Below are 18,127 nucleotides of genomic sequence, written 5' to 3' on the forward strand. Positions count from 1 at the left end.
CTACATGTGATCACTATAAAATTCCCAATGGTGGTTTTTAAGGATACAGAACAAAAACTCAAATTTGTATGAAAGCACATACATCCAAAGCAATTCTCAGGAAACAGATCAAAGCACTGTGCTCCCCAAACTTATTTTCTGGTTCACACACAGCAGTGCTGAAGAGCTATTCCTACCTTGGGGGCTGGCCCCAGGATGCAAAGCAGGTACGCCACCTGTGCAGTCTCCAGGCTCGTACCTCAGCTTCAAACTAGAGTACAAAGCTATGGTCACCAACACCCTGATACAGCCCAATGGAACAGCCAAGAGCAGAACAGGAGCCAGGAACACAAAAGGAAGGAAAAGCTCTCCCACAAATGGCGCTGGGAAAACTAGTTAAGCCATATGCAAAAGAATGAAATGGACCAAGCACAAAAGTCTACTCAAAATAGATTGAAGACAAGCTATGGGGCCAGAGAGCTCAAAGGAATGGGGGATGGGGGTGGGGCCAGTCGGGGAGCTCCAGGCTGGGAGCAGCCTGTAAACATAGGCATGTAGCCCCAAACTGGGGGATGGGACACAAATGTTTCAGACAAACCCAAAAGGACACCAAGACTGTGACTTAGACACAACTGCATCAGCTGGCTGGGGGCCATGCCCTGCAGCCAGAATTCTGCTCAGAAGTCGCTCCCAGCGAGGCCTGGGGATGCATGTGATTTTGGGTTTAGACTCAGGCCTCCCACATGCATGCACGAGCAAGTGCCTGGGTTCTATCTGCCCCAACTCTACTGGCAACAAGAAGAAAAGCAAAAAATAAATCTGGGATTAATACTGAACTAAAAATGTTTTGCCCTGCAAAAGTATCATTCAAATAAATGATAGTTTCTCACACATTTGAAAAAGAGCTAAGGGGCTGGAGCAATAGCACAGCGGGGAAGGCGTTTGCCTTGCACACAGCCCACCCAGGTTCGATTCCCAGCATCCCATGTGGTCCCCTGAGCACCGTCAGGAGTAATTCCTGAGTGCAGAGCCAGGAGTACCCCTGTGCATCGCCAGGTGTGACCCAATAAAAACAACAACAAATAAAGCTAATATCCCTCCCTCCTCGCCCAAAGAAAAATGTCAGAAATGGAAAGAAGAGCTGAGCAGACACCTCCAGAAAAAAGGCATACGGCGATCCAATAGGCACATGAGAAACCACCAGAACAGAAATGAGGTACCACTGTTAACCTTACAGACATAAAGGGCTGGCAGCGAGTGTTGGCAAGCATATGAAGAAAAGGAGGCCTCACTCGGGGCTCGAGCAATAGCACAGCGGGGAGGGCGTTTGCCTTGCACGCGGCTAACCCAGGTTCGATTCCCAGCACCCCATATAGTCCCCTGAGCAGCGCCAGGAGTAATTCCTGAGTGCAGAGCCAGGAGTAACCCCTGTGCATCACCGGGTGTGACCCCCCACCAAAAAAAAAAAAAAAAAAAAAGGGCCTCACTCACTGCCGGTTGGAATGCAGACCGGGCCGGCCTCTCCTCTGAAACTACAACTGTCACTTCCATCTGATTCAGTGTCACTCCAAAGGACCTACACAAACGGCCTGGGAACGGCGGGGACGTGCACATGCCTGTTCACTGAAGCCTGTGCCTGCACCGCCCGGTGAAGGCAGGCCGGGCCTGCCTCGGCCACACGCACAGGCCCGCAGGGTGCCACACAGCAAATGTCCTGTGCCACACAGGTGGGACAGGAGGGATGACAGGGACAACATGCTCAGAAAACAAACCCTTCCACTCAGGCTAGCACAAAGCCACCAGGGGAGGGAGCCATAGCACAGCGCTGGCCCAGCCCCGGCCTCACACGGTCCCCCGCACGCCAGCATGGGTGACTCAACCACAGCCAGGAGTGACCTCTGAGCACCACCACGTGTGGCCCCAACACCAAAAATGAAGAACAGAACAAGGTCACATCAGTCTCCCGGGGCAGGGCGCTGTGCTGGGAAGTGAGCGATGTGCTGTGGGAACACTGTACCCCAAAGACTGCAAGTCACATTTCTGTCAATATTACTGCAGTAAATTTAAAATATATTAAAGAAATGAGAAGCATTTTTTTCCTCAAATGGCTGTTGAATTTATTTGCTTGATCAATAATAGTTCTGGCAAAAATTAGTTAACCAACACTGAGACAACTGTAATGAAATACTAATTTAAAAATTTTATGACACCTTGATAGAAATTAGAGTTTAAACAAACAAGAAAGAAACCTTCGATGTTGCCAGCAAATATAAAATGAATGTAATATGACTGACGGGACAGCAAGAAGGCTTTTATACATTTATATTTGACACCTGACCGTATTTCCAGTCACCATAATATCTTCTCTCCAGATTTAAAAAAATAGTATGCTGATTTCTATAACAAAGCTTTTTTTTCATACAAAAATCAAATAATGGCCAACAAGTCACAACAGTGCAATAGGAAGAGGATAAAAAACCGCATCAAATAGGTGCTGAAAATAAATACGAAGAGGAGAGGACAGCGTCCCCGTGGGCGGTGGTTCCCATCACCTTGAGTGTGTGTGGTTTGTCTTTACAGCCATGAGAACTGACCTACCTCAAGAGAGCCGTTCGCCTGGACAGAACACGCCCCAACACGGGTGCCTGAGAGCCAGCCTCCCCAAGTCTCACGTCACCACGGAAGTAGCCAGAGCAAGAGGACGGGGTTGGGCATCACAGCGATCGTCGGGGGGGGGGGGGTGGTTAGTCTTGGCTACTGCCCAATTGCACCGAGTGGGAGTCGCCCAGCAGGCTCACCGGGCACAGGAACACTGAACACTTGTTTAGGAGCACACATATGGCTTATCCAGGCAGAGACAGCTACATTCTAGCCCAAGCAAGCAATCAAAGTCATTCTGTTTTGGTGGAAGGTCAGTCACACAGATTCCTGGTTTGAGAAAAAAAAAAAAAAAACGAACCTTTGCGTGGATGTGCAAGGCCAAAGCAGTTACCTCTGACCCAGCAGTGAGACGCCTCTGCGGCTCTCTAGGAGGAAGGAGCTGCCAGGGGCCAGGAGGAGCAGGATGGGCCCCGGGAAGCACCGCGAGCACGAGGCTGTCCGGGTGACCCAAGCTCATGGACTGCTCAGGAGGGAGTGACAGGGTACCTGAGGGAACCCCAGTCAGAGCCCGTCTGGCCCGTCGGGAAAGTGAGGCGGCTCCTCATTAGAGAATCTGCACCGGAAAGGTGGAAAAGGCACGAGCAAGAGTGACTGGACAGCGGAGACCCTGGAGGGGAGGCTGCGCGGGGACCCCAAGGCAGGGACAGAGTCCACCTCGGCTAATGCGAGACGAGAGAGAGAGAGAGAGAGAGAGAGAGAGAGAGAAAGAGAGAGAGAGAGAGAGGAGGGAGAGAGGAAGGGAGGGAGGGAGGGAAGGAGGAAGGGAGGGAGGGAGGGAAGAAGGGAGGGAAGAAGGAAGATGGGGGAGAGGAGAGAAAGAGAAAAAAGAGGGAGGAGAGAGAAAGGGAGAGGGAGAGAAAGGAGAGGAGAGAGAGGAAGAGGAGAGGGGGAGGAAGAGAGAGCGAGGGAGAGAAAAGGAGAGAGGAGAAAGAGGGAGGCGAAGAAAGGGAGAGGAGGGAGACGTAAGAGAGGAGGGGGGTAAAGAGAGGGAGACAGAGAGACAGAGAGAGAGAGAGAGATCCTGATTCTGCCATAATACAAAAGCAAAGAAAGACAATTTTTGTTTTTTGTGTTTTTTTTGTTTTTTTTTTTTGGTTCAAAAAGAAGCCACTCAAGGGTTAAAAGTTATTTTAAGTTAACAAAGAAAATTAATCTTCGAAGAAGCCGACCCTATCTGGAAACCCAAGTGTCCCCTCCACGCCCACCGTGCCCACTGCGTGGCCTCCTGGTAACCTGAGCCTGCATGACGGTGCGGAGTGGGGAGGGTCTCGGAGGGGCTTTACAGAATGTACAGGGAGCCACGGCTCGCCTCACAGTAAGACGCACGGGGCTGCTCCGCCCTCAGATGGGGGTCTCCTTCCTGTCTCTGCCGGGCGACGGCTTGGCCTGCTGCTCTTTAGCCACTTTCATGTCCGGGACCGGGTCCCGGGGGGGCTGTGCCGCCCCCCCACGTCTCTCAGGCTCGTCGTCGTCTGCAGGCGGCTCGGCCTTGGCTCGCTGCAGCTGAAGCAGGCGGAGCTGCACCCTCAGCTCAATGATCGCCTCCCGCTCCTCGTGGATCGCTTGGTTCAAATGATTGTTCTTTATCTGGAGGGGCAGAGCAGTCGTAACGTCAGCAACGCAGGGTGCCGAGGGTGCTCGAGAAGCTCGGCGAGGCGCCCCCACACATAAACCACTTCTGCCTTCGTCAACTTGGTTATCAGAAGGCACTCACAAGGACCCAAAATGGATCAATGCCAGAATATAATACTGCTGATGAGAGTGAAAGCATGAGAAAACCCGTAAATGCACCAGCAGAGAACACCTGGGGGTGGGCGGGGGCACACCCAGCAGTGCTCAGGGATCACTCCACAGGGCCTAGAGGACCAGATGTGATCCTGGGGATCAAACCGGGGTTGGCTATATGCAAGGCAAATGTCCCACCTGCTATACGATCACTCTGGCCCCTAGAAAAAAATTATTTTAATAGTAAGCTGGGCCGAGGCACGGTGCCATTGGGCATGGAGCCGCACCAGCAGTGCGCATGGTGGTTTATCCACTGAGGGTTGCTGCCCGCTGACCACTGGGTGACCTGGGACTCAGTGCAGATGTTCACCCTGGCCCAGACCCTCCCCGATGGGGTCCTGCTCTGCCAGCTGCTCAACAACTTCTGGGCACACTCCATCAACCTCAAGATCAACCTGAGGAAGCAGATGTCCCAGGTGCTGCCCAGAGATGCCGTCAGGTGCGTGTTTGTCAGTGTGAAGATTGTTACAACATGCCAGTCGACCAAAAGCTTACATTCGATAGACTGGGGACACCTGTAAAGGGGATCAGAGGCGGCCCCAACAGCCTCCGTCCCTCTTGGAGAGCCTAGAAAGCTACCGAGGGTATCCGCTCACACAGCAGAGCCAAGCAAGCTACCTGTGGAGTATTTGTATGCCAAAAACAGTTAAAATATCAGGCTTCACTTCGTGCTCCTGGAGCAAGCAGACACCATTGGGCTACACTAGCATGCGACAGGGACGAATGGAGAAATTACTGGTGCCCGCTCAAGCAAATCAATGAACAATGGGATGACAGTGCTACAGTGACAGTGCATTAAGCAACTAGTGTCTAAATAGAATTTGGTTTTGAACTGGTCACAGAACAGCCCTTGAAAACCAGGACTGTCATTCTGGTGACAGAATTTTTGACATCCAGTTTTAATATGGTCTGTAAAAATGTCAAGGAAGCAGAAAATGGTGCCGGGGCATGTCCCAGTGCCTGGTCTCAGCACAACATTGCCTACCCTCACTGCACCCCTGATTCTTGCGAGGGTCTTGGCCTGGAGCCTCAGGGGCCACCTCTCCGAACTAGACTGGGGTTCTGCATCGGACTATCGTGGTGCTGATTAGGTGTGGTTCAGTGAGGAAAGCAGCTATGGTTTCTCCCAACAGCTGGATTAACCTGAGTGAGGGAAACAAAGCTGCTCACGGTTTCAAATTACTCCCAAAAAGAGAACGGCTCTTCCCTCGGTCATCAGCAAAACCTCCGGGAATAACGTTTTACTTCCTGATACAAAGGGAACCTGACCGGGATGGTTTAAATCTACCACTGGACAGTCCTCAAAAATTAGAAATTGAGCTTCCATATGATCCAGCAATAGCACTACTGGAAATATACCCCGGAGGCCCAAAGGCCTCAGCAGAAATGACATCTGCATTTCTACGTTCACTGCAGCACTGTTCACCATAGCCAGAATCTGGAAACAATCTATGTGCCCAAGAACAAACAACTGATTAAAGAAACTAAGGTACACCAACACAATGGAATACTATGCAGCTGTTAGGAAAATGAAGTTATGAAATTCACTTATAAATGGATGGACATGGAGAGTATCATGCTGAGTGAAATGAGTCAGAGGAGAGGGACAGACATAAAATAACTGTAACTCATCTGTGGGATGTAAAAAAAACATAATATGAAATTAATATTCAAGGACAGCAGAAACAAGAGCCAGGAGAATTGGTCCATGGGTGAAAGCTTGCCTCAAGGGCTGAGGGAGAGGGCGGCTGGGATAGAGAAGGGAAAAGATCACTCTGTTTAAGACCTGGTACCGAAAGTAGGTAAAGGAACAAACATGGTAACATGGTAACTTCTCAGTATCTGTGTTGCAAACCAAAATGCTCAAATGCTCAAAAGGGGTGGGGAGGAAGGAGGGGGGTGAGGGGGAGAGAAGAAAAGAAGTGGCCACAATGGCAGGAGGTGAGATGAGGGGGTGGGGGGGCGGAGGGGGAGCCCGGGAAGGAAACTGGGGACATTCGTGGTGGGAAATGGACACTGGTGACTGGTGGAGGGATGGATATTGGAACACTGTATGACTGAAACCTGGTCAGAAACAGCTTTGTAACTGTGTATCTCATGGTGATTCATTTAAGATACTAATACCACTAATAATAATAAAATTGATGTGCTGCTGGCTCCACCCTTCAGCAGCTCCCGTGCTGTTTCACAGTCAGCTCCTCATTTCATCCACATTCCTCATTCTTCCTTCCTTTCTCCCTTCTCTGCCTCTCCCCTTCCCTCCTCCTCTCACCTCCTAGCTCCTTCTCTTCCTTTTCTTTGAATAACCGGGTTACTGAACTCAGGACTTCACCCAAGCAAAGGACACACTCGACTCAATGTCACCACGAGGATTGTCCCCCATCCTCCCTGGGTACAGAGGTCACCCCTATAAAGCTGCTGGATGGGGTGAGCGCGCGCACGCGCACACACACACACACACACACACACACACACACACACACACGCGCGCGCGCGCGCATCCTCCATGTGGCAATGACAGCACAAATGATCGCCATGGCAGGGACAACTTGAGGAGGAGGCTGATCACCGCCATCTTAGTAAACATCCCAGGTTCCCCTTAAAAATAACCCTATTCGGGGGCCGGAGGGATAGCACAGCGGGTAGGGCATTTGCCTTACACGCGGCCAACCCGGGTTCGATCCCCGGCATCCCATATGGTCCCCCAAGCACTGCCAGGAGTAATTCCTGAGTGCAAAGCCAGGAGTAACCCCTGAGCATCGCTGGGTGTGACCCAAAAAGCAAAAAAATAAATAAATAAATAACCCTATGCTGGTTATTAAAAGGGGGAGTTGGGGGAGGGGACTGTGAGTGGTCTTTTAACAAGCTGGGGGGATTTTGGCCCTCCCCCCACACCCCAAACTCACTTCGAGCTCTTCGTTCTGCCTCTGCAGATCTTCCAAGATGATCTGAAGCTCCTCTTCATCCTCGCTCTCGCTCTCGCTCTCAGACGAGTACTCCTCAGTCTCACTCCGGCCGTGTTGCTGGCGGCTGCGGGAACGAGAGGAAGCGGTGTCACACACGGGCACTGCACAGGTGCCACGGCTGCCCTAAGTGCAGAGCCCACAAGCCCCCCACGGGCCTCTCCCTGCAACGCCAGGACTCGCTTCAGACACCTAGCTCTTTAAACTCCAAGTTGGAAAGTAAGACGGAGGCGCTTAGATTTCAGCATGCAGCTTTAGGAGCCCAGAGCCCTCGGCCTTTCTGTACCTCTGAATCTCCGCGATCTCAGCTCTGAGGCGCTCAATCTCTTCTTTCTCCGCAGCGATCTGTCGGCGCAAAAACTGCTCCATGGCCAAAAGTTCCTCCTGCTCCGTCAGGATTTCATTCTCCTGAAACAAGGGTCACTGGTGAGCACTTTCATGAGTCTATGCCCAGAAAATGTCATTCTGGGGTGTCACAAGGAGCTCTTTAGTCCCACAGCACTGCACTGTAGCACTTATCTCCTGTTGTTCATTGATTTGCTCTAGCGGGCAGCAGTAACGTCTCCATTGTGAGACTTGTTGTTACTGTCTTTGGCATCTCGAATACGCTGTCCCTCTCAGAGAGCCCAGCAAGCTGCCGAGAGTATCCCACCCGCACGGCAGAGCCGGCAAGCTTTAGTCCCATACACACAAGAGAATCACCCTCAGGCCAGAGGGACAGTCCAGCGGCAGAGAGAGGCCTGCCTTGCAGACCCACGTTGGACCCCAAACACTGCACGGGATTCCCTGAGTCCCACCAGGAGTGACCCCTGAGCACAGAGCCAGGAGCAAGCCTGGGCACACCTGGTGGTGGCCCAGAAACAAATCCAAAAACATTCGTCTTCCAGGAAATGATCCACAGCTTGCTCCGTGGGCAACCAAAGCACATCTCCTTTCCTTACTGTCGAGAAAAGACTTCTTTGAAAGAAGGTAAGCCAAGTTACCTGAGAAGAATGACCATACTTTTCACAAAACAGAAAATACCACTTCCAATTTCACGTCTTCCTTTCACAAAGAAGGTTAGCAAAGCCACAGTTAAGTGACTGATGCATTTTTGCTTCCCAGTCCTTCCTCAACACCCTACTATCTGGCTTCTGACGAGATGGCTTCTGACAGCCTCCGGAGGAAAAGCCAGACCCAGAAGAGTGCGGCGCACACCAGCACCACCTTAAGGTCGAGTGAAGGAAAGATGCTGACAGAAGAAAACTCAGCACCTGGAGCTGGGGAGGGGGGCACGGGGATCTGGTGTGGGGTGCCTTCTTTGGGGATGGGGGGGGGCAGGGAACTGGTGTGGGCTGTTGACATGTGTCAGGGATCAGTTGGGCCGCCAGCAGCACATTTCCACTTAACTAAATACCCCCACCCCCCAGCTGATACTTAAATAGCACATAATCTGCTTTAACTGAAGACTCATTTGTAGAACTGACTGGGTCACTAAATGGGAAGAATCTCTATTTTTCCCAGATCTAGGTACTCAGGCCGTGGAAAGGAGTAAGAGAAAGCATGCACGGCTTCCTCCCAGACTCAGAGGCACTGAGAGCTCAGGCGTCTGTCATCAGAGCTGACTCACTACGGGCAATTGCTAAAGCGAACTAGTCAAAACCTACTGTAATACGAATAAATCTCGGAAGAGAACCACACACTGCAGAGATGCCACCCCACCCCACACCAGGCCGACTTCACCTGGGCACCTCGGAGGGGGACAGTGTGTCCGTCCACCTGCCCCAGCAGAGCCCCAGCACCTGCAAAGTACAGAACCCAATCTCCACAGGCCTGTCCCAAGCCCCCCACACATGAGAATGAATCCGCTGGGAAACCCAGGTATGCCAGACTTGTGACTGAACTCTCAAGGCTCCCACGGAGTTGGGAATGGGCCCCTCCCCATCTCCCTGTGCTTCCGGGTCCCTAGCAGTCACATCCACAAACTGCCTCAGGCACCACACAAGCTCATTAACGGCCATGATCCAGAGGCTCACAAATAAATCTCAGAAGAGAGCAACATGCCACAGACATGCCTCCGACCCCAAAATCAGCATCCAGCTAAAAGTTTAACTCCAGCTCTAGCACCCTATTTAAAATTGTATATAGTTCCCAGGAGCACATAAGCGCAAAAGCAGCCGCACAACATCTCATACCAAAACGAAATATATACAGCACACATATTAGTCATCTCTTGTACAAGAACTTAATGGTTCCAGGTGAGATACAATAATTTTCACATACTTTCCTTTAAGGAAACTTTCTGGATTCTTTATAGTCGATTATTCATAACAAGCAATACAAAATAAATTATTTAGCATCTGCCTTTAGGGCAGGCTTGGGTGGTGGTGGAAAAAATCGAAAAAAAAAAAAAAGGGGTGGTGGGAAGGCGTAATGGTGGTGGGATAGGTGTTGAAATACCGAATGTAATCAAATACTGTGAACAACTTTATGAAAATAAAATTTTTAAATATGATATGCATAAAGATTCTCTCTCAGAGATGTACATGTTACATACCCTGCGTGTTTCAAGAAAAAAATTTTGTCTTTTTTCCACTCTGGAGATGTCTGTGGTCTCTCGAGCACATATTTCTCTTTCTCTTCTTTCACATCTTTCTAAGTAAGTTACAATCAATAAAAACTGCTTGTTTCAAAAAAAAAAGTTAAATGACTTTTTTTGTCCTATATTTCTGGGAACCTGTTAATGTGTTTCAAGAAATACTTTATTATTGTGTCTTAAAGTAAAGACATATTTGGGATTTCATTTCTCTTTAGAAGAAAAGAATAATGTACCCTGACTAGATAAACAAACGTTGACAGAGCAGAAAAGCTCTGGAATTTCTACGCTTTCAGTATCCCAGACATGAGATTCTGTTGTCACAGTCTAGAACTTCCTCTAAGCTGGTTAGTTACATGAAGGACTTCCAAAGCAGAGTAAGGGTGATTGAGAAATTCACTAGGGAAAAATGAGTTCTTCCTCCGTTCTATGCCTGCAATATGGTTAAGTTCTCAAGAGCTATGTGTTGAGTAAACAAGTAACAAAACAATTCATCTCCAACAACTGGCCTATAAAAAGAAAATAAAAATACCTGAAAGATGTTAACAGCAACAAGTACCAGTTAAAAACTGCACCACGGGGTCAAAGCAACAGTACAGCAGGCCCCTGCCTTGCACACACCAACATGGGCTTGATCCCCAGCACCTCATATAATGCTTGAGGACAACAGGAGTAAGTCCTGAGCACAGAGCCAGGAGTAACCCCAAAAACAAAAAGAAAAAAAGAGAAGAAAAGAAACCAAAAAGATCAAGCTCAAAGAAGGAGGAAAACAACAAAGAGCAGAAATAAGTAATGCAAAATGTAAATAAACCCTAGTTAGGTGCTCAAAAACTGACAAACTGTTAGCTAGACTGAAAAGAGATATCAAGTAAAATTATACATCAAAGTGACATTACAATTGATACATTAAAGAAAAATACAAGGACGATGTCACTGTCACTGTCATCCCGTTGCTCAGCAATTTGCTCGAGCAGGCACTGGTAATGTCTCCATTGTGAGACTTGCTGTTACTGTTTTTGGCATATCGAATACACCACGGGTGGCTTGCCAGGCTCCACTGTACGGGCGAGATACTCTCGGTAGCTTGCCGGGCTCTCCGAGAGGGACGGAGGAATCAAACCCGGGTCGGCTGTGTGCAAGGCAAACACCCTACCTGCTGTAGGCTATCGCTCCAGTCCACAAGGACTCTATGAACATTTTGTTTTGTTGTTGTTTTGGGCTACACCTCATGATACTCAGCAGTTACACTCAGGAATCATTCCTGGTGGTTTTCAGGGAGCCAAATGGGATGCTGAAGATAGAACCCGGGTCTGCCTTACCCGACTACATTATCTCTCCGGTACTATGAACACTTAACATGCTAACAAACTAGAAAACCTACAACATCCCAACACTGAGTCAGGAAGAAACAAAGAACTGAGTATAGCAAGGAGATGGAATGGGTAACCAAAAGTCTCCCCATGCAGAAGAGACAGGTACGCAGGGCTCCAGGAGTGATCCCATTAAACATCTAAAGATGAATTAATGTTAACTGTTCTCAAATTCTTCCAGAAAACTGAAGAGAAGGGAACACTCCAACCACATTTTATGGGACCATCATTAAAGATCAAAATCAGACAAGGATTTTACAAGAAACTGATACCCAATTTCAGATGAGGAGAAATGCAAAGATCTTCAATAAAAACACTAGCAGCGCCTGGGGTTCAATGCATGAGCACCACACAGTGCTGAGTCAAACATACACCTGGCGACCTCTTGTATCATGACAAAATTTATATCCTTTCACAATAAAAATTCAAAAAGTGAGTAAGCACAGAAGGAATATTTCTGAATATAATGGAGACTACACGGAATAAGTAAACTACAAAATCCTAACAAGAAGGCTGGAAGCTTCTCCACTAAGTCCAGGAGTAAGGCAAAGGATACTCACTCCTGGCCACTTCTGTTCACTACAGTATTCAAAGTCCTAACCAGAGTAATCAGACAAGAAAAGTATAAGGCAAGCAACTGTTTGCAGGAGACATAGTCTTATGTATAGGAGACCCTGAACAGTTCAAGAAACTGCTAGAATAGGGGCTGGAGTGATAGCACAGCGGGTAGGGTGTTTGCCTTGCACGCGGCCGACCCGGGTTCGAATCCCAGCATCCCATATGGTCCCCTGAGCACCGCCAGGGGTAATTCCTGAGTGCAGAGCCAGGAATGACCCCTGTGCATTGCCGGGTGTGACCCAAAAAAGCAAAAAAGAAAAAGAAAAAAAAAGAAACTGCTAGAATAAAAAAGTAACATTACAGATTATATAATCAATGCACAAAAATCAGTTACATCTATACATTAATAGCTATACATTAATAGCAAACAATCTGATAAAGAAATTTTCATGCATTTACAACTGCATGAAAATATGAAGGGATAAGTTTAACCAAAGGGTAAAAAAACTATCATATACTGATGAAGGAAACTAAGGATACAAATAAATGGGAAAATATCCATACTCGTGGACTGCAAGACAAATAAATTATTGTCAGAACATCCATCCTATCCAAAATGATCTACAGAGTCAACAGAATCTCAATTAAAATTCAAAGTGCTTTTCATAGAAACAAAACACAGTAATAAAATTCCTATGAGACTTCAAAACAATCACGGAACAAACTGAACAGTCATACTACCTGATTTCAAAATGTATTTTGAATGACGAAAACAGCAAGATACTGGCATTAAATAGACATTATATACAAAAGGAACAGAAGAGAGGCTAGAAATAAATTCCCACTTTCATGGCTAACAGATCTTCAATAAAGACGTCATAAAGATGTCAAAGACACACACAAAGGAAAACATAATTTTCAACAACTGCTGTTGAGAAAATTGGTTTTCCGCAAAATAATAAAGCTGAAACCCTATCTCACTCGGTATACAAAAGAACTATCCAGATTACAGACTTAAACTTGAAATCATACAACTATTAGAATAATAAAGTTTAAGGAAAAAGTTTCTTGGCAATGGCCTGTCATGATTCCTTAGTCATGACCCCCAGAGCAAGGAAACAAGAGCAGAAAGAGACAAACAAGTGCCAACTAGAAAGCAAGGAGAGTAACAGTGATGAAAGCAAGGGAGGAAATATTTGCAAACCAGACGTGTGATGAGATCACTATCTAAAATATATACAGGACTCTATAGCAATAAAAAAATATTATTCACTTAAAAATGAGCAAACAGGGGAACTGGAGAGATAGTACAGCAGATAGGGTGTTTGCTTGGCAACACGGCTGACCTGGGTTTGATCCTCATCATCCAATATGGTCCCTTGAGCACTGCCAGGAGCAACTCCTGAGTGCAGGGCCAGGAGTAAGCCCTAAGCAGTTCCAGTGTGGCTTGAAAACAAATCAAAAAAGGGCATATGGGGTCCAAAGAGCTAGTATAAGCCAGCAGGGTACCTGCCTTGCATTCAGTTCATCCCTGGCACCATATAGTCCCTGTAGCCTGCCAGGAGTGATCCCTAACACAGAGCGAGCACTGCCAAATGTGGCCCAAAACAAAAAAACCAAAACACGGGCAAGTGGGACTGGAGAGATACTTCAACAAGCTGAGCATATGCTATGAATGAGGGAAGCCCAGTTCCCCCAGGGCTCAGAGCTAGGAGTAGCCCCCAAGCACTGCCCCAACCAGAAATAAGACAAAATGTTAAGTGTTATAAAAATATGGGGGGTGATTTGACTCTACTTAGATGACATACAGAGGGACCAACAGACAAACAGATCTGTAAGAGGTTGGGGAAACAGCCGAGTTGGGGCGACAAGTTATGCATGGCCCAGATTCAGGTTCACTCCCCAGTACCACACTGCTTCCCTACATCACTGTGTGCAGCCCTGGAGACCCCTGAACACAACCAGGTAGTCTCTGGCCTGAACAACACCACATCCTAAAGCCCTAGAACTGAGATTCCAGCCCTATGAACTGAGTACCACTGGGAGGAGCCTCTGAGCACTGCTGAGGAGCCACATCCTTCTTGGAAGGATGGGTAATATCACTAACCACTAAAGAAACACAAATGAGGGGCTGGAGTGATAGCACAGCGGGTAGGGCGTTTGCCTTGCACGCGGCCGACCCAGGTTCGATTCCCAGCATCCCATATGGTCCCCTGAGCATCGCCAGGGTAATTCCTGAGTGCAGAGCCAGGAGTGACCCCTGTGCATCGCCAGATGTGACCCAAAAAGAAAAAAGAAACACAAATCCACAGCAAGAGAGTTCACACGGAACTACTCAAATGGCTGTATCAGAAAGACTAAGGAGGAATGCTGGCACGCATGTTTAGTAAAAGAAAGCTTGTATACCCTTGGTTGTGTATAAACTGGTAGAGTAAAACTGGAAAACTCCCAAGAGTCTGATAAAAAAAAAAAAAAAAAAAAAACAGAACTGCAACAGACCCAACAACTCTAACTCGAGATACATATCTAAAGGAAATGAAAACAATAACTAAAGAAATACATACATTTAGAAGTTCACTAGTCATTCACAACAGCCAAAATATAAAAGCCCAATTGTCCATAGTGAATAAATATGCAGCGTGCTCACGTGTTTATACACTCAAATATTATTTAGCCATAAAAAAATGAAAATTCTGGATGGAAGAAAGAGTAGTGGGCACATTTGCCTTGCACGCAGCAAACCTGGGTTCCATTCCCAGAACCCCATGTAGTCTCCTGGGACCCACCAGGAATGACTGAGCATCAAGCCAGGAGTAAACTCTGAGCACTGCTGGGTGTGACAAAAATACCAAACCTCTCCCTAAAAGGAAATCCTACCACTTATGGGAAAGGAACATAGAGCACATCAAACTAAGTGAATAAGTCAAAGACAAATATAACACACACACATACACACAAACGCATTTATGAAACAGTTTCTTAAATATAGCTCAAAAGGTAAAATGATGGTTACTCGGGCTTCCAAAATAGGGGGAAATGTTAGTCAAAGTTACAAAGTTGAGGCAGAGGGAGAGTGGGGTTAAGGTGCCTGCCCTCATGAAGTACTCTGGTTCAATCTCCAGAAAATCATGGTCCCGTAAGCACCAGCAGAAGCCACCTCTAAGCATAGTCAGAAATATCCCTGAGCACCCCCCACTACACACATACACACACAACACAAACCACCCCCCACAAGGCTGTAGCTATATTGGTCAATATAGCTCTAATGTCGAGACAGACAATTCTAGTTAACAATGGTCCACTGGGCCATACAGAAATATGGTGAGAGAAGGCTGCAGAATTTAAGCATACATTTTTGGTTTTAAAACAACCATCTTGGGGGCTGGAGCAATAGCACAGAGGGTAGGGCGTGCTTTGCACACGGCTGACCCGGGTTTGAGTTCCAGCATCCCATATTGTTCCCCGAGTACCAACAGGAGTAATTCCTGAGTTCAAGAGCCAGGAATAACCCCTATGCAACGCTGGGTGTGACCCAAAAAGCACACAAAAAATTTTTTTAAAAACCATCTTGGGCCAGGGAAACAGTTCAACGTGCATACTTTGCATGGGAGAGTCTAGGTCCGGTCCCCAGCACAGCCAGGAGCAAGCCTTGGGCTGAGCAGAGAGCTGCACCTGCGTCCTGATGAAGAGAAAAGAATGAGCTCCCAAAAGAGAAAAAGCAGCTAACTTGTGCAAGGAGAATATTTATGACTTCTTCATTTTCATTCATTTCTTCTTTGGAAACATCCTCTTTTGAAAGACTGGCTATCTCTTGGGCAATCTTGGTTTCACACTCCTGTCAAGTAAAAAAAAAAGAAGAAGAAAGAAAAGAAAAAGAACTGATCAGCCTACATGTAACACATGTTTAACAAATACACACCCTCAAAAGCACCAAACTTTCCTCCTCACTTCTTGGAACCAACAAAGTGGCAGGAACAGGCAGGGCAGGCGAGTCCTCCGAACCAGAGACCATCTTGACCATCTGCCCACCACACTTGGAGAATACTGTGATTTCACTGTGATAAATATTCTCCTCTGGTTATTATGTTCACCATTTGGGGAACCTTTTCACATAAAGACCCTCTGTGACCTTATTTGGGGGGAGCATGTCATAATTTAAAATTTTAATCAACACACTTTGGGTCACATGTTCACAACAGTGCTGATGTTTAGGGTCTGCTACATAGCTAACCTCACCTCACCATCACCGCAACACCCAGACCCTCCACCAATGAATGCCCTTAGCTTACTCCAGTCCCCCACTCAGCCCCTTGGGGGCATCTTGGCTCTCTTATTCAGTGCCTGAGGTTTGTTATCATTTCATACTGTCGACCACTGCCTTGTTTCTCCATATATCATGGATGAGTGAGGTCATCTAGTCTTGTCCTTCTTCCTCTGGTGGCAGTGCTGGCACCCAGGGCTCCCTGCCTGCTAGAGGTGACACTCATCCACTTTGGAGCTCCCGTGCACTCTAGATGCTTACCAGAGGTATACTCCTGGCCATGGGCTAGCACATCTGCGGCTGTGATGATCACCAGGGTTACTCTTTAGCTGACACCACATACATACATACATACACACACACACACATACACACACACACAGCTGGTGTGCACCAGAAGTCACCCAAGATGTTGGATTCCTGTGGCCACACACACTCACACACACACACACACACACACACACACACACACACACACACACAAAGCTGGTGTGCACCAGAAGTCACCCATGATGTTGGATTCCTGCGGTCCCATGCCACCAAGCACAGGGCAGCCTGGGCAGCAAGCAAGGCTGCACACTTGTGAGGCAGGTGCTTTTGGGGCTTCCACCCCACTCTTTTTCACTGTATCAATCTTATCTTAACTTATGCTAAAAGTCATTTTAGTATATGGCACACGAACACTTATGCCATGTTCTCTCTCTCTCTCTCTTTCCCTCCCCACCCCCCCCCCCCCGCCTTTGCCACCTGAGGCTTTAAGGGATTACTTTTCATGACTTAAATGTTCTTTTCAGTCACTCTTGATGTGAACGCCAGCAGGGCACCCCCAACGGTGCCAGAGCAAGGTGCACGGTGCTGGAAGAGCGTGGGGCCCAAGCCACATGACTGCCTGCTTCAGAATGTGTCCACTGTGGCTTACGTGGCTTTTTTTTTTTTTCACCATGATTTTGCTCTGTGTGCAAATAAAGGAACCATGAAGATTTCTCTGATTAATGAAACCCCTTGCTGTACATTTTCTCTGAGGTTCTTCTGCAATTTTCCTTATGCTTGCCTCTTCTTCAGCTGTTACCTAGTCCCGAGTCGATCCTTAGAGCCTGCCTCAAGGAGCACTTGAGTTCCTCAGAGCTACGAAGGTCAACAGTGTGGGTAATCTCAGGCTGGGCACATGCTCTATACGCACCACAGCATGTCCACGCAGTCAGGAATGGCCCCCCGCCCAGTCTCAAAACAAAGAAGCATATTCCAGGTATGGCACCAACCCCCCAAATGGCTGGTCATCTCTACCACTGCCATGCTGACTTCTGCAACCTCCCATCCTTGGCACAGGCGACCCTTTGGTGTATCGTCCCTAGAAGCACTCACACCATGCTTAGGGACAGGCCTCTACTGCAATCCTACAGGCATGCACCCATGTCTGTTCATGGCCCTCGCCTGCAGAACCTGCAGGTCCCATAAACTGCCATAACTCCCTGATGAGCAGTCACAGAGGTGGTCTCTGGGAGAAGAAACGCTGCCTGGATGCTGGAATAAAGATCACCCAAGAGGGAGGCTGCTCTAGAACACAATCAGCAATGAGCACATTCTTGAGAGGTACTTATTTTCCAGAGACTTCTCTTTTCTCTCCAGATTCACAAAGCAATTATGAGGACATGTGAAGGTGGAAGGACATCACCCATAGCCTGTTATCCTCCATTAGTCAGCTACTAAAAGGCCATGCAGCTCTCCATATCACAAAGCCTTCTGATTTGCAAAATGCCCTAAGCAAAACTGGTTACTTGGAATATCACTTAGCCTCCAACAGATGAAAGCACTTTCAGGCACTGATTTTCACAATCATGATATGAAGAAACTCCAATTCCTGATTTGCCCTGGCAAGCAATTTTCCTCCAAAATTTCTTCCATCTAGTTTCCAAAAGCTTTCAACTGCCTTTGCATCAGCACTGGCATTCACCACTCATCCTTACATGAATAACAA

At 47.6% G+C, this 18,127-nt stretch overlaps 1 protein-coding gene across 2 annotated transcripts in view; it reads right to left on the bottom strand.

Annotated features, from left to right (window-relative positions):
- Positions 1-3,751: 3,751 nt before the first annotated feature.
- Positions 3,752-18,127, bottom strand: part of RALBP1 (ralA binding protein 1) — a 42,524-nt gene continuing 28,148 nt past the window's right edge. For both annotated transcript variants that reach the window (XM_055127518.1, XM_055127519.1), the window contains exons 7-10: positions 15,619-15,726; positions 7,675-7,796; positions 7,332-7,455; positions 3,752-4,227 (exon numbers count right to left, since the gene is read on the bottom strand). In XM_055127518.1, coding sequence (XP_054983493.1) covers positions 3,982-4,227; positions 7,332-7,455; positions 7,675-7,796; positions 15,619-15,726 — 600 coding nt within the window. In that variant the 3' untranslated portion in view covers positions 3,752-3,981. The remainder of the gene's footprint in view (positions 4,228-7,331; positions 7,456-7,674; positions 7,797-15,618; positions 15,727-18,127) is intronic.

The sequence above is a fragment of the Sorex araneus genome, chromosome 2 (genome assembly GCF_027595985.1).
Source record: "Sorex araneus isolate mSorAra2 chromosome 2, mSorAra2.pri, whole genome shotgun sequence".
Taxonomy (NCBI): Eukaryota; Metazoa; Chordata; class Mammalia; order Eulipotyphla; family Soricidae; genus Sorex; species Sorex araneus.